This window comes from Babylonia areolata, chromosome 3 (genome assembly GCF_041734735.1).
Source record: "Babylonia areolata isolate BAREFJ2019XMU chromosome 3, ASM4173473v1, whole genome shotgun sequence".
NCBI classification, from domain to species: Eukaryota; Metazoa; Mollusca; class Gastropoda; order Neogastropoda; family Buccinidae; genus Babylonia; species Babylonia areolata.
Window position 1 is genome coordinate 23,561,208 of NC_134878.1, and position 27,965 is coordinate 23,589,172.

General features: G+C 39.6%; 2 protein-coding genes across 12 annotated transcripts in view; one reads left to right on the forward strand and one right to left on the reverse strand.

Moving 5' to 3' along the window:
• The window catches only part of LOC143279858 (protein O-linked-mannose beta-1,2-N-acetylglucosaminyltransferase 1-like), a 37,783-nt gene extending 27,237 nt beyond the window's left edge, over window positions 1-10,546 (reverse strand). For 2 of the 3 annotated variants that reach the window (XM_076584114.1, XM_076584116.1), the window contains exons 1-5: window positions 10,417-10,546; window positions 5,718-6,125; window positions 3,873-3,969; window positions 1,705-1,856; window positions 57-122 (exon numbers count right to left, since the gene is read on the reverse strand). In XM_076584114.1, coding sequence (XP_076440229.1) covers window positions 57-122; window positions 1,705-1,856; window positions 3,873-3,969; window positions 5,718-5,843 — 441 coding nt within the window. In that variant the 5' untranslated portion in view covers window positions 5,844-6,125; window positions 10,417-10,546. The remainder of the gene's footprint in view (window positions 1-56; window positions 123-1,704; window positions 1,857-3,872; window positions 3,970-5,717; window positions 6,126-10,416) is intronic. The other variant, XM_076584115.1, reaches the window with a different exon arrangement.
• A 2,577-nt stretch (window positions 10,547-13,123) lies between these two features.
• LOC143280507 (cytochrome P450 2U1-like) lies at window positions 13,124-23,542 on the forward strand. 9 transcript variants are annotated; one of them, XM_076585177.1, is made up of 7 exons: window positions 13,124-13,344; window positions 14,175-14,330; window positions 16,090-16,456; window positions 18,923-19,219; window positions 20,014-20,253; window positions 21,271-21,711; window positions 22,724-23,542. In XM_076585177.1, exons 3-7 carry the CDS (start codon window positions 16,111-16,113, stop codon window positions 22,903-22,905), a joined length of 1,506 nt encoding a protein of 501 aa, XP_076441292.1. In that variant the 5' UTR covers window positions 13,124-13,344; window positions 14,175-14,330; window positions 16,090-16,110; the 3' UTR covers window positions 22,906-23,542. The 9 variants fall into 9 exon arrangements, with proteins under 9 accessions (XP_076441292.1, XP_076441296.1, XP_076441298.1 ...); XM_076585175.1 differs by lacking the exon at window positions 13,124-13,344 and adding an exon at window positions 13,363-13,564; XM_076585176.1 differs by lacking the exon at window positions 13,124-13,344 and adding an exon at window positions 13,363-13,564 and having other exon boundaries at window positions 16,110-16,456.
• Window positions 23,543-27,965: the final 4,423 nt, after the last annotated feature.

A 27,965-nucleotide genomic window follows, 5' to 3' on the forward strand; every position in this document is an offset into this window, starting at 1 on the left:
ACACACACACACACACACACACACACACGTGCACACACATGCAAACAAGGCCTCACCGTTGCCTGATTCAAGACAATAATGTGGATTCCCCTGTTGACATCAAAGCCTTCATCCTGCAGAACCTGAAAGAAATTCCAGACAACAAAATTCAAATTCTACAATATAAGCAATCGTGCACTGAAGAAAACACACCTATTACAAAAAATGTTGGGTTTTTCCTCTAGTTAAAAAAAAATCAAAAAAATCAATGAATGTGTGTGTGTGTGTGTGTGTGTGTGTGTGTGTGTACGTGTGTGTGTGTGTGTGTGTGTTTGTTGGTTGGTCATTAATCTAACATTCACTGAAATGATCTTAGACAGAAAAAAAAAGTGCCATGTATGTGAATGAAAACATGCTAGAACAATATACAATCACAAACGTCACGAATAATAGAAATTTACAGTAAACAATGAAATTTGTGGGATGGAAAGAAAGTAAAGAATCAAATTAATTAACCATAAAATCAACTGACCAATAAAGTTAGATAAGAGCCAACTGTCAGATTACTTATGGGTAATTAGCTATTGAAAATTTGGATAAACAAACAAAAATTGAAAAAAATTGTAAGGAAAGGATGAAGAGTTAATTATTTCTATAACTGAGTAGTTAGAAAGTATCAGAATGAACTCTTATCTTAACATAAGAAAGAATATGTGGACCTGTTATTTTCTGTCTACATAGGCATGCAATATGAATATTCCTGGTATAATTTGTTCTGAAGGTATCATTTGTCCATCTACATATAAGGATCTGTATTTCCTTGCTTATGCTGAACTGAATGTTTATTGTGTTGATGTCAAACTTTGTGTGATTATTTTAATATTTCTTAAGATTATATCTGAACATATCCAAAGGAAAGCTGTCAACAAGAGTATAATATTTTTTTTGTAGAGATAGAGGAACTTGTATGCCATTTAGATCTGATGAGTTTTTTGCTCCCCTTTTCGTGGCTATGTCAACCTTACCACTGTAATTAAAGTGATAATGAGATGGTATCCAGCAGAAAGTTATCTCAGTGCCTCTATTTGAAAGAAAGTGGATTAAATGGCTTATTTCTATAAGTTCTGATTAGGTTTGCAATTCTAACGATTCAAGAACTTGAAATACTGATTTTGAATAACACAAAAACGAATCAGCAATATGAACCAGGGAAAGCTTACCAGGTAAGACTGTGTGTGTGTGTGTGTGTGCACGTGTGCGCCTGTGTGTGTGAAATTATTCTGAGATGTAGTCGACAGCCTATGAAAACCAGTTTCAGTTTCAGTTTCAAGGTGTAAAAGCATGCAGACAGATCCACCTACACTACATCTTACCTGCTGTATTAGAAAAGGAAAGAAAAAACACAACAGATGTCTGACCTTTACAAAAACCCAACACACTGGATAGGACTTGAGAACCTATCCTACCATTCTAAAAGATGAACATAAAATTAATAAAATAATCAAACAAAACAAAGAAATAGAGGTAGATAAGTTGAAATATAACAAAATGAAAGAAATGGAGAAAGCAAATGATTGAAATAAACCAAGAACCATCAGAACAGGACTTTCTACAAGATTGTCTTGTTGTTCTGTTTATGTCTAACTGTGATGTATTGTGACATGTTCATGTTTACACCAAAACAAGAACCACAACATGGCAGAAGACAAGCAGAGGCAATCTTACAGGAGTGCCGTCCACAGCCACATAGGCCTTGTCTTTGCTGGACTCAATCTCCACAGACACTGTGTGGGACTTCTTTCCTCCTCCCCCTACCCCTCCTCCTCCGGGTAAGAATTTCAGGTCACTGTCTTCTCCCACATGATGCTCTGTCACATCTGAAATCACAAAGACACACACACACACAATGTACCTTTTTGAATATACACAAAAAATACACATGCATCTGTTTGTATGTACACACATTCAACAGCACATATACACTCACATCCTCACATACACAAGACAAACACACACATTAATACACACACACACACACACACATACATGTACACACATGCACACACATATGCACACAATACACACATACTGTCTACAACCATCAACCAGTTCAGTGCCAGGGATTTTGTGCTCTCCCCTTGTCAGTGAAATTTGAGGATTTGGGGGTAATAAATTTGTAAAAATTTTAGTACAAAAACTATGCAAGATACAGACGCAAAGTAAACATTTTTGTGCCAGAAAATGAACAAGGATTCTGAATTTGAGCTTTTTTGTATTAATTTTTTATTGTAGATAACTATTCAAGCATTTCAAACAGATTTAATTATTTGTGTGCACCAAAAAAGTCTAATTCCATCTCCATAGAATGACATCTGAAAAGCAAACAAACAAAATACAACTGGAAATAGCATGCTTATAGTCATATTATACCTGTAGAAGAAAATGAAACATGGTATATGTTTACGTTAACAATCACAATGCTTGTGAACATGTAAGTGAATAACTGTCCCAACAATGATAAACGAGGGCTGTGTCAAAACAGAAAGTCAATGCTCTCAGAAACCGAACAGTCAGGCTTTTTTTTTTTTTTTTTTTACACCAAAGAGCATTTCCAGTTTAGAGGGGGTAGCTCTTTGATGACACCTTCTCCTTTCTGACTGCAACTGAGCCAATGAAGTGTCTGCTGTGTATCAGAGTTGGTCAATGAATCAGTGACAAAAAGCGTTAAAAAATACATTCATGAGATTCCCGACCACTGCCTGTCAACCCCAGCATTCATGAAAAACATGGAACACCGGATGACTGGCTGTTGTCCAGTTCCTGCCAAATGAACACTGTGAAAGACAGTTCACGGAAGTCATGGACACACCCCTGAGCCACGCTTTCTGTCTGGTCTTCGATCTGTTGTTTTTCAGTGCTCCACTCTCTCCTCCCCCTCTTCTCAAATTACATGAAAGCACTGCACCCTTATTGTCAGTCATTGTCACCTGCTCAAAACTGATGTCTGATTGGATAGATGCGCTGGACAAAGTGTTGCTCTCAGTTTCGCCACTGTCATTGTCATCACCTTCCAGTTCAAACAAATCATCAAGCAAGATAGATGCATCTCTCATTATTATTACCATACATAATCACCTGCATAGTTGTGTAAATCCATTGACTGGGACCAATGTGTCAAGTAGACAAAGTTTCAGATGTTATTTTCGCACATGACGCAAACTCACTTCTCAGGCGCACTTGACGGATTCCAGTTAGTGAATCATTATTGAGACAAATGGGATCCTCTGCTTGACGTATGTTCATTTAATCAGTATGTTAATAATCCAGACACATTAAACTAGTTGTTCAGATTCTGCTTGTGTTCAATGAACTAAACTCTAATGAAAGAAACACTGGAATACATGCAGGACATCAGCAGACTTCTTATGGGCACTATGGCAACATTTATTGTAAGTCAGCTGGTGTTTCATACAAGTTATAGGCACTCAACTGGTTAAAGAGAACACGTGAATGAGTGAGTGAGTGAGTGAGAGAGAGAGAGAGAGAGAGAGAGAGTGTGTGTGTGTGTGCATGCGTCTGTCTGTCTGCCTGTCTGGTTGTGTGTGTAGTATGGCATGGTGTGGTGTTAGTGGTGCAGTGTGGTCTTGTGTGCCGCATTATGTTGTGCTGTATGTGTGGAATGGTGTGGTATGTTGTGGTGTGGTGTTGTGTGGCAATGTATGGTGTGTTATGACATGGTGTGGTGTGGTGTGGACTCCACAAACAAGCAGAAAACCAAAAAATTAAATGTACTCAACAAAAACGGAAAATCAACTTTAAAATGAACACTGAATTACAGTGAATAAGGCATAAAAAGAAGCCAGCACCACTGTCAGCTGGTGAGACGACATTACCTGTCTTTGGCACTGTGTCCTGCAGACGTCGACTGGTGTCCAGAATAAAGGTGATGTTGATAATCACAGTCACCAGCAGCACTACCACAAGGCCCGCCTGAAAATAAAAGTATAGATATGTATAATATATACACACATACATACAGATACACAGAGATGCTACATATCTTTGTGCAAAAGTCCAGTCCTCTTTGTATCTTATGATTGAAACTCAATACAGCGTCCATGAACAGTACCTAATCTCATGCTAATGTTTGATGTACAGTTATTCTGCGCTGGACAGGTGCATTAACGCACACAGGACTGCACATATATATGAACCCAAATCAATTTAGTCATGCTACATAAATACATTGTTCATTTCCATTATAATCCTAATAGTAACAGCTTACATAGTGTTACAACAACAAAAATTCTTACTGTGAAAAACAACTGTAGCCTGCACCTGCACTTGTCATGTTCTTGGTTTGGAAGGATGTGGACCATCCAAAACTTAATCATGTTCAACATTTCAACTTTCATCCAGCATTTCAGCATCAAGAGTGTTACTGTTGTGTGCAACAATAAAAAACAACAACAACAAAAAACCATCCTGTAACGACAGCTTTCCTGTCAGACTCAAGGCCTGACCAGCATGATCATGGGTTTCAGCGATGGTTAGACAATTACTCCATTTGTTTCTCTTTTTTAATTGTATTCATACTTCAAATAATCGCCTTAGATTCCATTCTCCATCTACCATGTTTCCCCCCTACTCACCATTCAGCTCCCCATCTTATCTTAAAAATAATAACATTCAAACCTGAAAATTAACATGTTAACAAAACATGTACAATTTAACAAAATGTCTACAAGCAGTATATATGTGATTGGACATAAGACAAATTTTTTCACTTCTTTTATTCCTTTTTTTTTTTCCAAAGCAGATGGGGTGTAGCATATATATATGGATCTGTCCACACATTTTTGACACCTCCTTCAAACTGAAACTGTCAGACAGAGAGGGGTTGGGAGGAGATGGGGACTGTGCAGTGATGTCCATAATCACTGATGAGGTCAGCTTGGCTGGGCCCTGCTCCTCAGCAGGGCTGAGTATGGCTAACTCAGTAACTGCAAAGAAGTTCCTGACATGTGTGATTGTTCTGCTCCTCCACTCAGCCCAGCAAGTGTTAATGGCTTCAACAAGACAAAAAAAAGAATTTGTCTTGTGAGAGGGAGACAACTATTTTAAAACATGGTCAGAGAGAAATAAAAGGAAAAGATGCAAAGCATGATACATGTATAATATGCATGAAACACACACACACACACAAACACACATGCGCACATGTACACACACACACACACACACAAATTATGTATGGATGTATATGTGTGCTGTACACATGCACATACACAAAGTCCTAAAATAACAATGCATACACCTTGACAAACTTCAATGTTTAATCCTTGGCTGCATTTGATTCTGATCAGAGTGCTTCTATCCAAAATGCATGGTAATTACTGATACAGAGATAACACTTTTCTGACCAGTGAAAAAGCTTTTTTTACCATTTAATCTGGCACAATTCTGGTTTTATGTTCCCATAAAATAATTACCAGTAAAACTTCATACCATGCTACATGTACACTTCCGTGCAATACTTAAGCAGCATGGTTCTGAAAAATTCAAAGCAACACTGATGTTTCATTTTGTAACATGCTTTCATAAACTACAAACTAAGTGATACACTTCCATAAACTATAAACTGAGTGATGTGAATTTTGCCTCACATATGAGCAAGTTTTTAATTCTATCAACCAAACCCACTTAATGTACCTGAAGAGATCTGAAGCACAGCCCACCTGAAAACATTTGGACAAGCACCGCTGTTTGCTGATGCTGGTGGTGATGCCTGGAAAGCGCCCTGCATGACGTTTGCGACGAGGTACAAAGGGCTTGGCATTGGGATTGGGTACCCATCCATCCATCACATGACCTGTAGTGTGACACAGGTAAGCCTGCTTTGAGGCTACAGTTGAGATGAATCACCACAAACAAGGGAAACCAGTTTCAAGCTCCTGTCAACCTCTGTCCCTGTGTCAAGTGATGCATGAGGCAGTCAAGGCAATCCACTGCGTTGCAAGTTTCAACTGATTGCTTGGTGTCGTTCAAACAGCTATTTTTGAGAAGAAAGTCTGTCTCCAACTTGCTGAGCAGGCCAGACTGGTATGAAGTCAAACTACCTTTGTTGCTTGCACTGTCTCTCTTACCTGATACAGAGCATGAAATCAGAGCATTCAGCAAGTGCACAAAAGACATGCAGCAAACTGGAGATAGTCTCACTCACAGTCAGTTAATTGAAAAGCTGATTACTACCCTCAGTCACCAATATCTTTTATCCCTAAGATGTCTAATTACCTAAATATAGAACATGTAACTGTAGTGTATTATTGATTCCCATTGTCCAGGCAGTAACAATATTGTTCTCTGAGTTCCTGAGCCATTCTGCTGACATAATCAATAGCTCCCAATCAATTGGGTCAACAATTACTGCTTATCATTTTTTCTAGCTTTCATAATTATATGACCAAAATCTATTAAGTGCTGGATCCATTCTTTATTGTTTCATGCCCCAAATAGCAAGACCTTAATGCTCAAAGACCCAATAATATATATACCTAAAATTATTTACTAAAAGAACAACACTGATAGTGATATATAATGCATATGATATATTTGATCTGCTGCCTGCAATCATCACAGCTGGCTTTATGACCACAGCAGCAATGCTGATTAGTAATCTGAGTATGTTCAGTACCAAAAATAGTGTGTGGGGGAGGGGAGGTGTGTGTGTGTGTGTGTGTGTGTGGGGGGGGGGGGGGGTGCATGCATGTGTGTGCGTGCGTGCATGCGTGCGTGCATGTGTGTGTGTAGGACTAGGAGAAAAACAGGTTGTGTGTGTGTGTGTGTGTGTGTGTGTGTGTGTGTGTGTGTGTAGGAGAATTACAGGCTGGGTGAGTTTGTGTGTGTGTGTGTGTGTGTGTGTGTGTGTGTGAATGTATGCTTGCATGTGCTTTTGTGGGTATAATGCCTTTCTGCATTTGTGTGTGTGTGTGTGTGTGTGTGTGTGTGTGTGTGTGTGTGTGTGTGTGTGTGTGTGTGTGTGTGTGTGTGTGTGTTTGTGTAGGAGAACTACAGGCTGTGTGTGTGTGTGTGTGTGTGTGTGTGTGTGTGTGTGTGTGTGTGTGTGTGCAGGAGAATTACAGGCTGGGTGAGTTTGTGTGTGTGTGTGCATGTGTGTGTGTGTGTGTGTGTGTGTGTGTGTGTGTGTGTGTGTATGCTTGCAGGTGCTTTTGTGGGTATAATGCCTTTCTGCATTTGTGTGTGTGTGTGTGTGTGTGTGTGTGTGTGTGTGTGTGTGTGTGTGTGTGTGTGTGTGTGTGTTGGAGAACTACAGGCTGTGTGTGTGTGTGTGTGTGTGTGTGTGTGTGTGTGTGTGTGTGTGTTGGAGAACTACAGGCTGTGTGTGTGTGTGTGTGTGTGTGTGTGTGTGTGTGTGTGTGTGTGTGTGTGTGTGTGTGTGTAGGCAAATTACAGGCTGGGTGAGTTTGTGTGTGTGTGTCCATGTGTGTGTGTGTGTGTGTGTGTGTGTGTGTGTGTGTGTGTGTGTGTGTGTGTGTGTATGCTTGCAGGTGCTTTTGTGGGTATAATGCCTTTCTGCATTTGTATGTGTGTGTGTGTGTGTGTGTGTGTGTGTGTGTGTGTGTGTGTGTGTGTGTGTGCATGCATGTGTGCCCATGTATGCAAAAGTGTATACATGTATATATATATATATATATATATATATGCATGCGACTTTCTGTGTGCATGTGAGAGACACAGACTGACAAAGAGAAAAGCAATCAATAATTCCAGCAGTACCAAAGTTCAAAATTTATAAATTCCAATGAAAGATGTATGTTTCTCATTTTACATAATCAACTTATCAAGCTAACAAGGATTGAGGATATTATCCTTATCTGTCAGATTTCATAATTTAGTCAATTAAGCTAGCTGATATAATGAGATGGTTGGTCCAGTTTGTATTATGTTACAAAAGAATGACATGTAATTTATTATTATGTTAATATGCAGCACCTTGGTCAGATGGTGCACAGTATCAATAAAATTCAATTGATTCATGTATGCTATATATGTTTCAGACATTTTTTTTTTTTACTGTATAATAGAACAACACAAATTTTGGGAAGTGGATTGGACAGTTAGACTTAGACTGACATGCTTACAAGGCAAGCAGAAAAAAAAGCAAAAGAAAAAAAAAGCAAGACAATGTGCAATGATTTTAAAACAACAATTCCTGTATCCAAATACATGCCTGCCATAAAGTTTTGAAACTCTTTAAATAAATTAAAAATATGTCAAAGTAAGACAATGTGCACTGATTAACAAGCAATCCTGCAGCCAAATACATTCCTGTCGTAATGAAAGTTTTGAAACTCTTTATCAAAAAACTTTCTGTCAATGGAAAAATTAAAATGTAGAAAGATCTGGGCCATCATATTATTCATAACCTCCAAAGCAGTTACTTAAGAAAATAAAATCAAAAACAAATTTTGAATTCCTGCACAGCTTAAACTCTCCAGTGATTGACTCCCAGTCTGGTATGTCATCAACAAATGACAACAAAGAAATAACAAAACACAAAGAAAAGAAAATAAGCAAAAGATTTTTTAGCATATGAAACTTAAAAACTTCAATAAAGATACTCAAAATTAGATTCAGAACATAAAAATATAATACAAAATTACAATGTACAGATGACACAGGACTGATGATACTGTGGAAGGATAAACTTATAGGACTGAACAGACAATGTTCTATCTGCCCAGTTTAAAGTTAACTTTTAAAAAATCAAAATGAGTATCATGTGATTGTGAGTTCAGTAAAAATAAATACCTATTCACTACAACACAAATCAGGGATTTTCTACCACATTTGTTTTTCAATGATCTAAAATCTGCTGCGAATTGCTTGTGACATAAAGGGTGCTGGTCTGATTTGATCTTGATAGGATCTATCATTCTATATTACTTAAAAAATGACTAAAACAGTAAGGAAAAAAAAGTTTTTCTAATAGTGAGTAATACTCTTTAGGCACAATTCAAGGAATGAGAAACAGATAACAGGAGGAGTTTGTATTATGCACTGGATCCCCACTAATGTGAGAAGTAAATATAAAGTTGTGTGTCTCTGCCATTCTGCTTTCCACTTCACAGGACCTATCTTTCTGACCTTTTTAATGGTTACATTCCCTCAAGAACTCTCTGCTCTTCCTCTGACTGTTACCTTCTGAAAATTTCTTATGTGAATACAAGAATCTATAGTGAAATTTCTTTCCTCTTTGCTGCTCCTCATATCTGGAACAATTTTTCTCATATCCATGCATCTGATTCCACCTCTGCCTTTCGCTCTTCACTTAAATCTTATCTTTTTAAAAGCTTTCTACTAATTCTAAAACTAGTATAAGCACTCTCAGTGTCCTCCTTCTCCAACACCACCCCATGCCTGTCAGCTCACTTTGTATAAATGACAACTGAGCGAGGGAGAGTTGGGGGAGATGTGGAGGAGAGGAATGGAGAAAGAGTGGTCATGAATGATTCAAGTAATTTGTAACTTTTTCTTTCATGTAAAATACCCTGAGCTCTTACAGAGAAAGGGTGCTTTACATATGTTATTATTATTACTATCATTATTATTTGGAACCCACACTGTTCTCCATTCTCTTCACTGCCATGCTGATTGACGCCTTCCAAGACTGTGACCGGGGCATCTACATTCAGTTTCGCACAGACAGCAACCTTTTCAACTTGCGGCGGCGACTCCACGCCAGGTCCTGGGTGTTTGAGGCACTGTTTATTATTATTATGATTATCAAGTTGGGTAATCAGACTTTCACACATGCAGTATCTTTAAAAGATTATCCATTGCTTGAACTATCATAATCATTGTATTATCTATTAAGTGTAATCCTGCACTGTAGAATTTTGTTCTGTACCATTTGCAGAACTTTGCTGAGAATAATGTTCTATGTGTTCTTAATCAGTTTAAATTTGCCATTGATAAACATAAGACTTGCAAGCTTAAATTAAAAAGACACACAGAAAAACTTGCACACACACACACACACACGTAAACGCACATACACACGTGTGTGCACACACAGTGACACACACACACATACACACATCCAGTGACACACACACACACACACACACACGCACGCACAAGCACACGCAGACATAAAATACACTTGTACAGGCTCACACACACAATCTGTGATACGCAGACTCATATCCATATCTTGATTTCAGCGACACCCCGCCGATTTCAGAAAGCGTCAAACCTCCGGAAGTACTAAAAAAACCCCCACTGATTTTGTTTTCATTTAATATTTAAAATGAAGCATCAGCACTAAAAAGAAAAGGAAAGGGGGAGGAAAAATCCAAGATCATGAAGCAGATGATCACCCATAATCATGATGATGATGATGACACATCTTACCTTACAATGAGTTCCCACTTTTCATTTTCATCTGAGCATGAAAAGGCAGAATTACACAAAACACAAACAAATGTTCTGCACGCCGATAAACCACTGACACTTGACGGGATTCTGCTGTTATCAAGTTAAGTGTTTTCAACAATACAAGAGCTTTCTAGGGGAGGACACTCAACGTTCCGCCTCTCTCAGGACGCTGAAGGTGGGATCTCAACCGGTTGAGACGCTTATGGGCCAATACAGTTGTCCGTGAGGGTATGGGTTCGAAACCCGCTCTCGCCCTTTCTCAAAATTTTTGACTGGAAAATCAAACAGAGTGTCTAGTCGTTTGGATGAGACGATAAACCGAGGTTCCATGTGCAGCATGCACTTGGCGCACCGGCTGAAAAAGAACCCATGACAACTGACAAGTGTATAGTCTGGCAAAATTCTGTGGAAGAAATCATCTACTGTGATACACACACACACACACACACACACACACACACACACACACACACACACACACACACACACACAAAACTAACTCACAATTAATACGGTTTGCAATTCCCATATCTTAAAAAAAAACAACATTTCTTCCCATGATTCTATGTGATATGCGAAATTATCTGATGTGTTTGAAGTTTTCATGAAATTTGTTAAAAACCATTTCCAATGGAATAATTTGTTCCTATAGTTTCTTGGACCACTTGTGGCAAGATTTCGCCGGGGAGTGTATACACAAATGTTAAAACATCATCCTAGTTTCTCCGTGATCCTTTAGGTGTCGAGTATATCACTGATTTTCAATGTCCCGGGTATGGGTTATTGCTGTATATTCTGGCATGTTGGTCTAGTACATTCAGCCGACCTACACATGATGTTCTATGATTGCTCGATCTCAAGCAACCGTTTTAATATGCCAGAAAATGTACATATATTTCCTACAAAGTTCATTTTGTGTAAGAAAACGCCCTTTGTCATTTAAGAAATATGAAAAGCAGTACACCCCATTATCAATCCACTCTCTTTCATTTATTGTTATTTTTCCATCTTTAATTCATCAGTATAGCGGCAAACTGGTTTTGACCGAAGGTCAATAATTATTCGATTAGGTTCCATCTGACAACAAAAATACCGGCGGATGAGCCATGAAAGTATGTTTCCGAAGTTCATCTGTAGTACGCAATGCACTGATAAATCGGTCAATATTTTTTCTAATTAATCATGGAAACATTTCAGTTGCAATCATATGCTTTCCCATTTATGTTTTGCAATTTTGAATTTTCTTGATTAACTGAGTAAGCTAAGTTTTCATGCTTCAATGCACTTTCTTATATCTGGTATGTTTAGACCCCTTTTTTGACTGACTCTTTTTGTTGCTGTCTTTCCACTTGTATTTTGTTTCGTTGCCTTTCCACACGAATTAAAAGCACATTTTCTGACAGTTATTTACAAAAGCCATCAGGAGAATTTGGAAGTAAGATCAACAGGTGATAAGCTTGGATAAGATAAGAGACACGTCCTGTTCGTGTAATACTGAGTTTATTTTACGACATAATCCACAGCTGTCAGATTGCTATCTTAATAGGACGTAATCAAAAGCTGTCACACTGCTTTTATTACAGGGCTTATTTCCAAGACATCTGACCATGTTTTTCCTTGCCAGTTTGAAATTTCTGGTCTTCACGTACAGTAAATGAAAATAATGTTGGTGCATTTTGAATAGTCACCCATTATTTTAACGATTGCTTGATTGTATCTGATATTTGTGATGTTCTTTCTTTTTCTCTCTCTTATCTCATATTTCATTTGGTTTAGTTTTTGATGCTACGCAGTCATAGATGATTATGAATTGATGACACATAGTCATTGATGATAAATTGATAGCGCAGTCATATATGATTATAAACCAATGACATAACTTGATGATAATGATACTGTCTTAGATGGATATGAATTGATGGCGTTAGTCATATATGATTATGTGCGCGCGCGCACACACACACACACACACTGACACACGCACGCACGCACGCACACACACACACACACACACACACACACACACACACTGGCAAAACAAAACAAACTGATAAACACTGAACACACACACACACACACACACACACACACACACACACCAAAAACAACAACAAAACACCAAACGAACAAAAAAACATGAACGCAACGTGTGTTCTCTCCATTACGAATAGACTGTAAATATTTTTTTAAACTATTTTTTCATAAGCTGTTAGAGTATGATGGAACTGAACAATGAAGCATTAGTCACTTCTGATGCTCAGTATGCAGCTCATCAGGATCATATCTGAACACTCGTGTGCACGCACGCCTATCAAATGAGAAAAAAAAGTTACCCAGCCTTACACAACCCGTCAACAGGTTGATCAAGAAATTAACTCGGTGACTCGGTGACTTTTAGCTTTGTACTTTGATGTGACTTTTATAATCAATTTAAGTGATGCAGTGACTTTTTTTTTGCAATTTATGGACGGTCTTCTTGGTGCTAACCAAGAACATTACTGAGCCGTGTGTTTTGTTGTGAACGCTGCAATGATGCATTCAGTCCAACAGTGCTGAAAGCCCGGGCCAAAGCCCCGGATGGTGACTGCGTGACCAATTAGGTCAACGTCCCCTAGAGCTCCCTTCGGCTTTGCCGAGTGCTTGTTGAACACTGATATATGTATATATTCTATTTTTAGATCAGTACTGTTGACCCATGACTGATTCAGTGTTTACAGTCCTGTCATAGTCAGAAGTACACATGCATAGCAATTGACCGATAACACACAGAGACCATGATTCGGAGGTGGCGCCCTGTCGTAGGGTCCACAGAGATCACGGCCACTTGAAAAGTCCGTGACTGAGGTATACCTATGTACAGCAAGAGCACAACCACCAGTGAGATACATTATCGTGTTAAATAAGGTCAGTATGAGCCACGAACAACTTGACTGAGAACAGGTAGGCCTACACTTATTTTGATCTATTTCCTAGGGCCAAGGCCACAGACTTTATGTGTAAAGCAACCGATTAGCCTTCTAAAAGTCTGATTATCAGTTTTCTGTGTCGACGCATTTCGACAACGCTTGTACAGCCGAGAAAAGCGAGACTTCCACTTGTGTGCCGTACATTTGCAAGTTGACAGGTAGGGCCTATCCGCCACTGTGACAGTAAGTTAATTAATTTTGTGTATGGTACTCTGTGTGCGTGAGAGAGAGAGAGAGAGAGAGAGAGAGAGAGAGTTTGTGTGTGTGTGTGTGTGATGTGTGTGAGTGTGCGAATGCGTGTGCGCGAGCACGTAAGTGTGTGAGTCCTGACGGAAGCACACTAATGTGTGTGTGCATGTTTGTGTTTGTCAGATTCAGGGAGATATCTTAATTCACAATTTTATTTTCGTGCATAGGCGAAGCGACGTTATAATGAATAGATATTGTGACTCATTTTCTGTGGTTTTCATTTGTATTTATTGGGTTATTTTACACCCCCACAAAATTCAGTCGTTTGTGAAGCCATCTTGCGAAGTCACCTATTCATTTACAATGAGCTCATTCAGTCCGGCCAATCAGCGTGCCGCTCTTTACATTTGTTGCCCCCCTATCATGCCAAGGAAAACGAAGAAAGCACATTGCGGGTTCAGTTGGCTCGCCATCTGTCGGTACGGCGTGTTCGTGATACGGTTGTATTGCATTGTTTTCACGCCGAACACCTGACTTGAAGACAGGATTACGTGCCACTTGTCATTTCTCATGTTTCAGCATAGCTTCCAGTCACGCTACAGTACACACACTGAGGCTCCGTCACAAGCTTCAAAGCTCAAATTTCCAAGGAGCTGGCCACCTCCTACCAGTCGGCCATCCGACATCGTCCTTCCATCCCGTACCGCACCCCCAGCCCCTGTCGCAACTTATCAAGTGTGTGTGTGTGTGTGTGGAAAGTTTGCAAAGTTATATGAAAAACAACAACCGAAAACGGAGTGTGGTTGCCTACATGGCGGGGTAAAAACAATCATACACGTAAAAGACCACTTATGTGTGCATATCCTTCAGACGTGTCACAGTGTGAATGTGATTTAAGCATTTTTTGTCTTTTTTAAGATGTGTATATAATTTACATTTGTATCTGCGTAAAGACATGCTTCTCTCATTCACCTTATTCCACTCTCTCTTCTCTGTCTCTTCTAACTGAAACTTCACACGCATACACGTCTGCAGACTCACACACACATAACCCTGACACTGTAAGTATATACATACATAATAAATTATATACATGAATCAATAAAGCATATGTATGTCAATACGTTTATTCAATCAAAATTATATCCAGAATTAAGGACCATTACATCATCCGATACTAACCTACTGAGACCTCACTGATACCTATTTGACCTTCCTTCAATGTAGGCCAGAAACAAGTTACAACAGGTTAGGGCTTATTTCAGAGCTTTAAAAAGCCCTCAAAACCCAGCGTATGATGCAGCCAAGAAACTAAAGTCAGCTGTCTGGGACGCGGAAGATTGTGGATGGGACAAGCAGAAGACACAATCTAGCTTGTTTGCCGGCTAAAAGAAACAAATGAACGGGAGGAAAACCATGAAAACCTCAAACATCTCTTCAACACAGTCATTTCACCCACTCTGGGAAGGCATTGTCGGGAATGGCCAGAAGGCCGAACTGATGCAGAATAGGTGAGGCTACTCATAGATGAAAACATTAAAGAAGAGGACATTATCATATGCACAGATGACTCTGTCACCAAAGACCCATCCGGTTGGGGTTTCTCTGCAAAACAAAACGGGGAACAACAACAATAACAACAAAAAAGTTAGGGATGAGAATGCCGCGTACGAAGACACAACCTCCTGACAGTGGAAGTTGAGCCTGTGACTCATGCTCTCCAGTGGCTGTCATCTGTCCGTACGCCTGGAAATCAACATGCCATGATTCTGACGGACTCAATGAACCAAGTGGAATGGGGAGGCCAGAGTGGCATGAGGCAATGCGCAACTTTCAGATTCAAATGCTTACATGGATATACTGATCTGGACATGTAGGTGTCTAACGGAAATGAGCGAGCTGACAGGCTTGCCGGCAAAGCAACAACAACAATGAGCAGTATATGCCTGACAAAATCTGAAATCATAAAAAAAGGTTTGTTTTGTTTTGTTTTAAAAAGAGTTCATCAAAAACCAGGTACAAGGCCATCACACCATTGATCGCCTCACAGAAAGAAAGATAGAGAAAGGGAAAGGCCGCAAGTCTAGCTTGAGAGGTAGTGCAATCCTTTGCTAATCAAACGAATATTGGCATCATTTCAAAACCAACAATGCGCAGATTTCTTCAAAATGGAACAGCCGCTCTGGGCTTTCCCAAATACATTTTAAACTGAGCAACACGCTAGGCATCAGAGAACATTTCCCACCCCCTCTTGCGGTAAATCGTTGGCGGCGGTGAGTATGTATGTGTCTGTGTGTGTGTCTGTGTCTGTATTGTCAACAGTTTACAATGGAATCAAAAGGTGACTGAGTATTAAATAAAATAAAATTTTAAAAAGTTCTGTTTTCTGTCATTACAGATTCTTTTGATACAATGTCCCAGTGTCCTTTGTTTTCAGTCACTGCAATTTCTTTTTCAACATTTTGAAAGGAATTTTTTTTATTTCAATCTCAAGTTTCAGATTCTCTTTGCCAGAATGTCCGTGCTATCATCACTGGACCCAACATCTCTGTTGGTGGGAGCAGTGGTGCTGCTGTGTCTGCTGTGCTGGAAGTCCACACGACGACCCCCGGGTCTCCCTCCAGGCCCTGGATCTGCTCTGCCCCTGCTGGGACACCTGCATCTGATGCCCAAAGACCCACGGGCCCAGTTAATGACATGGAGACGTCAGTATGGGGACGTGTTCAGTCTCTACATGGGAGGCAAGCTGGTGGTAGTGCTGACCAGCTATTCCGCCATTCGTGAAGCCCTCGTTACCTTCGCTGATGTCTTCTCTGATCGTCCTCATAACTTTTTGTCAGACCATATTGCCAATAATAAAGGTGATCACTTCTTCATAGTCTTTTGAAATACAAAATGATTTGGCCAGAGATATTGCTTGTAAGTCACAAAAAGCATAATTATACATATAATTGACATATACATTGACTTTTACTTGTGTTACCTCATTGCAAGAGTACAGGTCTTCTAAAGATAGCGTTAGTCACTCACAAAGTAGTGATGGTGTTTAATGAATCATCATTATCCTTCTCCTTAATTTTCCATGATTTAGCATCTTCAGAACTAAGACAAAAGTGCAACATTTATTGATACAAACAATTCAGCACACACAAGTTTCAATTCATTTTGTTTCCGATATTTCATCTGTTGCTGTTTCCTCGCAAGTACAATCTTATTTGTTCAAGTACACCATGTCTAGAAAACCAACATAAATTGTACAGTTCTGTGTTTGTGTAAATCATAATGGAAATGACAGCACAGCTTTACAGCTGAACCACCAAAGACGGCTCAATCACCAATGCAAGGGGAATAATTCAGAATACCAAATGCGTCCATGACATGATGCAGCTCCTGTATATACATGTATGTTTAGCATGGCATGTTTTATTTTCTTGGCCACGAATTTTGGAAAAAGTATACATGGGCTGCCAAAAATGCTAACACATTGACCATGTAATCTAACAGACCAGTGTCAGTCTGCTGTAATTGTATGCATCAGTTGCAAAACACTCGAAAACTTTCTTTAAAACTGGTGCCATTATTTAGGACGCTAAAATTAGATGATAACATTAAAGTAACGCATTTAAAAATAATTTGAACGTGATTAAGAAGAAAACTATCCACAGTAATTTTGATATAATTTTCTCTTCTGTTTCATCAGCATCTGTCAGTAATTTCGATCTAAACGTTTCTCTACTCTTTTTAATCTGCATTGTGCACCAGTCTTTGTAACGCGCTGAAGTATTTACTACGTGACTGTGTTGTAAGGACTGTAGGCTGTTGATGTGATCCTGATTTCATGTCAACACCACTGAAAGCAGGATGAGGCTCTGATTCATCAGTTTATTTTGTGTTGTCTGGGGTTGTTGTGTTGCTGGGGTCACAGGTCTTCTCTGGATGACATGACAGGCTAGTGTCGGTTGAGGCTTCCTCCTGGCACTCGGATGAAAAGCTGGTGATGCCGAACTGTACTCCTGTGTTTCCGTTTCCGGTGGTATTCCTGGCCGTCACTGGTCTGGACAATGCACGAACGAAGAGCACACAACTGTTTGGCAATGGCTGGGTCTTCTCATTCTTTGCGTGGAAAAAACTCCTGTAGAACGTGTTGTCCTGGTTGAAGGTCAGGGAGTCGATGACAGTTAGTCTCTTTCAGCAATTTTCGTTGTCATACATTTTCCGACACAGAAGAGTTGGCAGTGTTGTGCGTAGACGTCGACCAAACATAAGTTCTGCTGGGCTCATTCCCGTTGGTGATGTCACTGTAGATCTGGTGTTAATGGCAGTTAGCTCGGTTTTATTTTCAATCATCTTCAACTTGCTCTCACTCATCCACTCAGCCACACGTCCAATGCTATTTTTCAAACTACAGGCAAGAGCTGGAACATCTGACGGACAGTAGAGTTATGGAACTGGAAATAACTGCAAAGAAATGGCATGAGTGACCCGACTGATAAATGACAGAGCTAAGAGGCTGTGTGTATATAGTAAATAAAACTGGACCCAAACTGAAACCTGTGGCACTCCATACATCAATACAGACGGAGTGGATTCATGACCAACAAGGTACAGACTGCGTGTGACAAGATAAGTAAGGGACAAGCCAAGTCATGACTGTTCCAGAGTAGCCAAAAGTAGAATGCAAACATGTAATGAGGATGCCATAGTCGATGTTGTCAAACGCTGCCAACAGGTCAGGCAGTGACAAAATAGACATACGACCACTGTCCTAAGCTTGAAGGTCATTAACAACATGCAACAAGGCGTTTTAGGTGCTGTGCAATTACTAAAACGACTCAAGAAGTTTGTAAGACTCCAAATACTCGAGCAACTGTTTCAACACATTTGGAACATATTGATTCGGACAGAATTTTCTTGAAATGTATAATAACAGAACTGGTTTAAAAGAAGCCGGTTGTTTGGTTATAAGGTAACAATACTGTTGATAGAAAAATACAATGCATAATTATGTAATGATTATGTAATCAATTTTATATGGGTTTTCAACATGGAACAAATCAAAAGTTAAAAAAAAGAAGGTTCGAAGCATTTTTCGAAGTTTTTGGGTTTTAAACATTGAAGTAGCAACAAGCATACAAAACCAGAGAGACAGAGACAAAGTTTCAGTTTCAGTTTCAGTAGCTCAAGGAGGCGTCACTGCGTTCGAACAGATCCATATACGCTACACCACATCTGCCAAGCAGATACCTGACCAGCAGCGTAAAAAGAGACAAAGAGGAATAGATTATATTTGGACAAAACGGATATAACCATTACTTTTACTTTAACAGGCATTGTATTCACCTCGGGTCACCAATGGAAGGAGCAACGCAAGACAGGCCTGGAGATTCTCCGTGCAATGGGCATGGGCAAGAACGTGCTGGCTGAGAAGATCCAAGAGGAGATCACTCACTACATCCAGGCCATTAAGGACCACCAGGGGGCGCCTGTGGACCTTGCCCAGATGACTCAAGTTAGCATCTCCAACAACATCTGCTCGATCCTGTTTGGAAAACGCTTCCACTACGATGATCCGGAGTTCATATACTACTTGAAGACCTTTAATCGTAACTTTGAACTGTTATCAGGTGTGGGTTTTTTGTGTTCAGTATGTATTGTCTGAGAGAGAGAGAGAGAGAGAGGGAGAGTGTTCAGAGTGGTTTATGGAAAATCAGTTACTCTTTACAACATATAACTACTGTTCATCTTTCATTGTGGTTTCTATAAAGAGGGAATCAGAGAGAGAGAGAGAGAGAAGATGGATGAAGACCTGGGCTTTGCATTAAATTTTCATTTTTACTTAAAATCAAGAGATAATAATATATTTGATACATGGTATGATATGATGTGAAATGATATAGGTTCTTACATAGCACATATCCTCCGTCAGAGTCCAAGCTCTAAGCTGTTGTTACTGAATCTTGTGTTTCCAAATAATCAACAACGAGGAATTATTCACTCATGCCTTTCATCACATATTTATATCATCAATCAGTTTCAGAACTAGAATTATAGCGATGCTTTCGGACATAAAAGCATGCTGTCTTTGTAGTGTGGAGAAAAAAAGACAAAATATGAGCTTGGTTATTCTGGAAACAAAGTACAGTTTTAACTACGGAGAAAATATTTTCAGTCATTGAACAGTGACTATCCATTTTCAAAACCAACATCATTGTCATTTTTTTGAGGAAAAGTTTCATTTCTTGTCTAGAAAGGAGTCCGTGGCTAGGAGGGGAGGGATAATAGGGGTTGTGAGGTGGGGTGGGAGCGTGAGAGAAAGAAAGAGGCAGAGGTAGATTATCGGTTTTTATCCAAATTAGGACAGAGTTGTTTAAAAATGTGAAGTGTGTGAAGTTGACCAACAAGTCACTTTGTTTTGCAGGAACTGCCATCCTTAACTTCATACCATCTCTGAGATACATTCCTGGTGACCCGTTCAAAGGCAAGGAGGCCCAGACCAGTGTTCGACATGTGTATTCCTTCATTGACAAGCTTGTAGCAGAACACCGGAAGACTCTGGATGAGGACGTGGACAAAGTGGAAAACCCCGATTTTATCTACAGTTACCTTAATAAGATCGAGGAACAAAAATTCATTGGAAATGTCGAATCAACTTTGAATGGTATGTACTATGAAACAGATTTAGCTCACTTTTGTGAGCAAAATGAGCTTTCTGTCGTCACCCCAATTCTTCTCTCTCTCTCTCTCTCTCTCTCTCTCTCTCTCTCTCTCTCTCTCTCACTCAGGAACTACTGTATCTCTGGTCACCAAATATAGCATGATTAGACACATAGGTCTTTCTAGACATCTCCTTTTGAATGATTATGAAAAAGCAAAGACCAGAGGACCCACTGAAAATCTAAACAATTCAGAATTTTTCAGAAAGATAAGTATTTCAAATTTAAAACATTAGCTGCCAAGAAACATCAGTGAAGTAGTTTTTTTTTCTTGAAACGGAACTGTTTCTGGATAACTTAAGGAGTAAAAGCACATAATGGTATTATGAACGAGCATGAACAAAAAGGAAGTAAAAAAACAAAATTAGTGTATGCCTGGCTTCTTGCCAGGTCCTCCACAAGAGATACACTATGTTTGATTGAAACTTGAGAAAACTATATGTTGCTATCAGTGGTTGTTATCTGCAGAGAAACATTGAAGAACTTGCAAAATGGAGCTCCCCAAAATGGGGAGACATACTCGCACACTGGAAAAATCCCACTTCAAAAATCACATGAGCATTAATTGGAGAATGGAGAGCCAAACAACGAATTTGTGTGTGTGTGTGTGTGTGTGTGTGTGTGTGTGTGTGTGTGTGTGTGTGTGTGTGTGTGTGTGTGTGTGTGTGAAATGTAACAATACTTCTGTCTCTTGTGCCCCAGTAACCGTTTCTCAATTAAACATTCTCTGGTCATTATTTTCTCCACGTTGTATATCTTCATCCTCTGTATTATCTGTTGCTTTATCATCACAAGATTAAGAGTGTGTAAGACTGGATATGACCTGGAACATTCATTCAGTTCAGGTGCATGAAGAGACTGGATGATGGAAAAGGTTGACCAGATTACTGTTTGCGGGAGATGGGTCTGTCTCACAGACTTGCTTCAAAACAGTCTAATACATTTCTCTCAACCCCTTTCAGATGAGAATCTTCAAAAATGTGCGTCCAACTTATTTGCTGCGGGAACTGAGACAACTTCTTCAGGTCTGATGTGGGCCATGCTCTTCTTTCTCCACAATCCCCACGTCCAAGACAAGTGCTTCGAGGAAATCTCTGACGTCATCGGACTTCACCGCCTGCCCACAATGCGTGACAGACCGAAGCTGACATACGTGGAAGCCACCATCTGTGAAGTGCTGCGGAAAGGGAATGTTGCTCCTTTAGCTGGCATGCACGCTGCTGCTTACGACGTCAGGTTCCGCGATTACGTCATCCCCAAAGGCACCTCCATCCTTCCATACCTGGGCTGTGTCCTGCAAGATCCTGAAATCTGGGGAGATCCTGAGAACTTCCGGCCTGAGAGATTTATCGACCTTGATGGAAAACTGACCAAGCGAGAAGAGTTAATTCCCTTTAGTGCAGGTAACTATTTTATATATTCAGTGTTACATGTTTGTTTAATTTGAAAAAAAGCGATGTAGACTGACAAAAAAAAGAAAAGAAAAAAAGATGACATGGATAATAACGGAAGCATCATTCCAGAAACAGTAAAAGATAAGTTCAAGCAGTACTTGTTTAGCTCTTAAGTTCTAATTGCATTTCTTTAAAAGCAGTACTAATTCAGCTTTGAAGTTTAAAATGGCATTTTTACATTCATTCTCATCCCTGTTTTTCACGAGCTTTTCAATTTTAACAAGTTCTTCCCACAATATTTCATTGTTTGGGCTTAATGCTAACCATTGTCAGTATCAAAGCATTAAGATGGTTATCAAGTTCTATATGTTTGTTTCTGTTGACATTTACTACAGCTTACCTCTTGCCAAAACCACAGCCTCAGTTCAAAACTAATCCCAGCTGATCAACGAATAAAAAATCTGTCAACTTTTCAATATCAACTGAGTAACAGGTATAGAAATGAAGATTACAATGCTAAGATTAATTCCAGACATAAGTTTGACATTGAATGACACTGTTATAAACCATTGCTTCTGTACTAAGATATATAACACCGTTAGCTTTCAATGATCTATGCAGCTTTGTTATAATCTGTATGATCTAATTATCACATGCTTGAAAGTCTATTTAGACTCTGACTTAGACTTTGATTCTCCTGTCGTTGGACTCATGAGGCAGTCAAAAGTACTCTGTTCTCTGTGGTCCTTAGCCAAATAGCTGGTGTCAGCCTATTGTCTGTCAACAAGTCTGAGGTCTCACTCTACTGCTAGCCACCAGTTCATCCCAAGATGAACTGATCAAGTCTATTCAGACTTGTATGAATGTTCTGAATGGCTATTATTGATTTTGTTTTCTTTCTCACTTTTTTGTTGTTTTTTTGTTTTTGGTTTTTTTGTTGTTGTGAGAAATGATTAAAGACCTTGTTAGGATCTGATGATAAACTGAACTGATCATTATTAATTTATGTTATGTTCCACAGGTCGCCGTATGTGTCTGGGAGAGTCCTTGGCCCGGATGGAACTGTTCCTGTACCTGGCCACTCTCATTCAGCACTTCCGCTTCCTGCCAGCGGAAGAGGGACAGCTGCCGCCTCTGGAAGGAGTGTTTGGAATCACTTTCCCTCCGTGCCCTTATAAAATCCGTGCTGTGCCCAGAATGTGAAATGTACTCACAGCTACGACTTTTAGAAATACATTGATGTCAAATCCTAACACAGGATGATCACAGTTTGAGGAGAAAGCAAACCTCATGTTATAAAGCACAGTGTCCTCTCAAAACTATTTCAGTAATCAAATGTGTAAGCAGTGTTGTAACAGCAATGTTTGTAACCTTTGTTGGGTGTTTAATAAGGGAAATAACACATTCAGAAGTATCATTTTAGTAACATGGTAACGGAAGAACGGTCGCCTTCTCTTAGGAAAAGAAAAAGAATTCTGTTCTTAAACAACTGGCGGGAGTTATAATTTATTTGTGTTTTGAATAAAGTCCTAAGATATTTGAGTTATTTTAACGGAAAGAGTCTTTGCTCTAATATCTTTTGAGACCATGATATTTGGAGATTATAAGGTATTTTTTTTAATGTTTATTTTTACATAATCTCATTAAACCAAACACCGATCCATGTTTTGATTGTGGCCTGTCAATCGGCCATCTACTTCATCTAAGATTTTGCACTCCTACATGATATGATAATAATGATGATAATGATAATGATGATGAGAAGAAGAATGTGAATATAGCGCCTGTTCTAAATAGGGCTCTAAGCGCTTTACAAAAACGGGCCCGTGTAACCCCCCAATCCCCCCCCCCCCGCCCCCACAAGAACTTGCACGTGTGCGTACACACACACACACACACACACACACACACACACACACACACACACACAAACAAACAAACGAAAAGTCAGTGATAATAATGGGGTAGGGCTGTGGTTTCTACATTAGTTAAAGAAGTGGGTTTTCATGGAATACTTTAATGCAGTGGAAGAAGAGGAGCTTGGGTGCTTGCGATCATGTTGTTTAGTTCAGAAATGGAAACTGATGTTTTTAGCCGTGTGACAGTTCCTATTTGTCGATTACACTAGATACAGGTCTGACTGACAAAACGAACAAACAGAACAGGCCGTGAGCACAGAACCCTGTGGGACCTCATAGGTCGGTGGTGTTGCTGATGAGTAAATGCCGTTTACAGAGATTGTCTGAGGCTGGATGCAGATATGACTTTAGCCAGTTTTAAACTGTGCCAGAAATGCCAAGGGAGTTTTGAAGTCTAGATAGAAAGATATCGTGAACAATAGTATCAAAGCAGTAAAAAGGTCGGAAAGAGTTAGAAGAGATATTTTGTCATCATCAAGGGGAAAGAGAAGATCGTTTATGACTTTCAGGAAGACGGTCTATGTGCTGTGCCCAGCCATATAAGTAGACTGGTGAGGATCAATACAATACAATACAATACAATACAACATAATACAATACCATACCATACATCTTTATTCATCCATTTGAAAATTGATTGTGCATCCATAGATTCGTCACTCAACCACACAATATCTCACCCCATACTGAAAACATTTTTCTTAAAAAGTAGTCGTGTGAGGCTGGTCAGTTAAGCAAAGTCAAGGGAAATAACAGTTATAACGACTCTCTGTTTTCATGCAGTGTCTGCTTGAACCAAGTGGCAGGCTGTATACATTCCCTGCCATAGACAGACTACATTGTCCTGTGACAGCTTTGTCATATTGTTTTTATTTCAGGACTTAATAATCGAAAGCTGTTTGTATTTGATATTTGTCAAGCTCTTTTTTCCTTTCTCTTTTTATATTTTCCTTTGTTTAGTTTTTGATAGTATATAGTCACAGATGATTATGAATTAATGACACTTGTCATAGATGATAAATTGATGGCACTGTCATAGATGATATGACATACACAGTGACATTGTCTTAGGTGGATATGAACTGATGGCGTTAGTCATAGATGATTATGATTTGATGGCACATAGTCACAGATGAGTATGATTTGATGGTATATAGACATGAATGATTATGATTTGATGGTAACCAAACAAGCATATGTTAATTCAGTTGTGAGAAAACATTTAGGAAAGTTCAATGACAGTTGATTGTAAGAACATGTTGCATTGTTTCGAATTGTATTACTTTTTGGTTCTCTCTGTATGCAAGTGTATTTGTTATACTATCAAAGTTTTTTTTCTAAATTATTCTACCAGGGACAGCCCTTTTGTTGCCATGCGTTCTGGGAACGCCCCCCCCCCCCCCCCCCCCAACCAAAAAAAAAAAAATCGTTATAAGCGGCATTTCGTTACATCCGACTTCGTTTCGTTACATCCGACGTGTTTTTAGTCACATAAAGAAGGATTTTTGCCGGGACCAACCTTTTTGCTTCGTTATATCCAGTATTCGTTACATCAGACTTCGAGTCGTTACTAGCGGCTTCGACTGTATCTAATAATGAATGTGTGAGTGTGGTCGATAAACCTATTTGACTGAAACTCACCACACACATTCAAGGTGTAAACAAAGGCGTGCGTACACACACACACACACACACACACACTGAACAAAATGTGTTGTTGTTTTTTTTCCGAAGCTGATAAAGTATGATGAAGCTGAACAACGTAGCATATAATCTATTTTTCACTTCTGCTGCGCAGTATGCTACTCATCAGGATAGAATTTTAACATACTCGCGAACATGCACGCAACCCCCCACACTCCTGCCCCCCCCTCTCCCCCCCCCCCCCCCCCCCGCCCCCCCCAAAAGTGACCCATTTTTACACCAGCCCGTCAGTTGCGACCTCCCAAACCAGACACGTTAAGACTGTGACTCACTGACCTACATCTTCGCATTGACATTAAGTCTTTTTCATGCAAATCACGGAAGCCATTATTCGGTCGTGCTCAGCGCTTCACGTCTGCTTTGGTTCTGTGATCTTGCAGCAAGTATTTGTATCTCGTTCCTGAGGGCAGAGAGAGAGAGACAGAGACGAAAAAAAGGGCGAAAAAAAGGAAAAGAAAGTGGGTGGTTTTTGTTGTTATCGATGGTGTTGTTGTTGTTTTTAGTGTGCCACCACGAAGGATGGCCAAAGTCTATGCGTGTAACTGAATAGTCTACTAAAAGTTTCATCAGTTAACTCAGTCGACGTGCACTACGCTTCTTGAGACATTGTGGCCTATATTTGCATGTCAGGTAGGGAAAATCACTTTGACATGGTAGTTTTGTTGTTTGTAGTATACCTACTCTGTGTGTGTGTGTGTGTGTGTGTGTGTGTGTGTGTGTGTGTGTGTGTGTGTGAGAGAGAGAGAGAGAGAGAGAGAGAGAGAGATAATGAGCTCGCGAGCACGCACATGCGTGTGTGAGCGGTGCACATGAGTACGACTTCACACAACATGTCATTTCTCACATGCCTCCACTGCAAAACACGCAAACAATTTTCTCAAAGTAGGTGCAATAATTTTAGTCGATAACATAGGACATTACGCATGAGTTTGTATGTGTGTTTGTTGATTCAGGTAGCGATTTTAACTTTTAAAATTTATGTTCGGGCATAGGTGAAGCAACATGAATGGATGTGGTTTTCTTTTATATGTCATTACTGGGCCAAAACTGTTCAGTCGTTAATCCTTCGTTCAGTGACTTTGTGGGGACACTCAGCGAGCAGCTGTAGTCAACCCAAGGAAACGAAACAAAACATGCACATGGCGGGCTGAGCCGACTGCTGTTGGTTCGTGTTCATGATGTGGTCATTTTGCGTCGTTTTTACGCCTAACACTTTGTCTGAAGGAAGGATTACACGCGACGTCATTTCCCACGAAAATTATCGCGAAAGTTGTTTGTGTATGTGTGCGATCTTCCGTGCATGTATAAACGTGTGTGTGTGTGTGTGTGTGTGTGTGTGTGTGTGTGTGTGGATAAAGTTTACAAAGTTATATGGAAACATTACGGAATATGAGCAATATGATTAAAAAAAGAGAGAAAAAAAAGAGAAAGACACCATTAAGAAGAAAATCAAAATTGTTATATGCTGTTAACGTGTACACACATGGGACGCGGCAAAAACAACAAACATTCCTAACATCAAACAACAGCTAGGTGTCCATTGGGGCTGCATAGAAAACTTGCAGTATCAGACAATATTTAGTCATATTAAAATTTCCAAACTGAATAAAATCGAGAGGACTTTGAGAAAAGTTGTTTTTATTGTCTATATGTGTGTGCATGCATTTCTGTGTTCGTGTGAATGCAATTTTAGCATGTTTTTATTATTACCATCAGTTTTTAGATGTGTGTGTGTGTGTGTGTGTGTGTGTGTGTGGACCTGCATGAATATATGCCTCACTCATTCATTCTTATTCCCCCCCCCTCTCTCTCTCTCTGTCTGCTAGATGAAGCTTCACACACACTATTTGCAGACACACATGCGTACATGCACACACAAAATATCAACTCTATATATACATATATAATATATGCATGAATCAATAAAATATATGTATGTCAACATTCATTTACTCAAATGATATTCAGCATTAGTTAAGGTAAATTTGATCACTTATAAAAAAAAAAGAAAAAAAAAAAGATGTTACGCACATTGGCTATGGCATCATCAGTGTTTTTACTTCTTTAAGTTATGACACTGATATGCTGCCAAGTTGGAACATACTAGTTATGATCTGCAAGTATACACGTGCAAGATTCGTTCGTATATCTGTTTATAGTCTGTTCATCTAAGATGATGATATTAGACTTAACACATACAAGGGCAAATGCCTGGCGGTTCCAGACTTTGCCAGCATCCCAGAACAATGAATGCGAACACAGGAAAGTGCACTGAGATTGCCGACAGTCTTCCTCCTTTCTTACGCGTGTCAGAGTACTAATATTGTTCTTTGATTGTAGCCTCAGTAGAACATAGCACCTTGTAAACTAATATCGACATGAGTTGAGTGTATGTCAGTTTGAATGTGAACATACAAACATAGCAATTGGCGACAAGGACGGTTGTCGTGTTTGTGTCTGTAAGAAAGAATCCACAAGGCTTGACTTTAATTTCGTGCACGCCAGACTTGATTTGCTACAGATGTGACGCTGTGTTTTTTTCGTCCCCCCCCCCCCTTTTGTTACTGTGTTGGATGACAAAAAAAAAAGCGACTTCTACATCAGTCGCTCTCCACTGCAATCTTCTTTAGTGTGTTGAAG

Excerpts from the sequence above, each read along its gene's own strand:
- LOC143280507 (XM_076585177.1), top strand. The coding sequence starts at position 16,111 with ATGTCCGTGCTATCATCACTGGACCCAACATCTCTGTTGGTGGGAGCA. Across the intron at positions 16,457-18,922 it reads CCATATTGCCAATAATAAAG|GCATTGTATTCACCTCGGGT; the intron begins GTGATCACTTCT and ends TTACTTTAACAG. Across the intron at positions 19,220-20,013 it reads TAACTTTGAACTGTTATCAG|GAACTGCCATCCTTAACTTC; the intron begins GTGTGGGTTTTT and ends TTTGTTTTGCAG.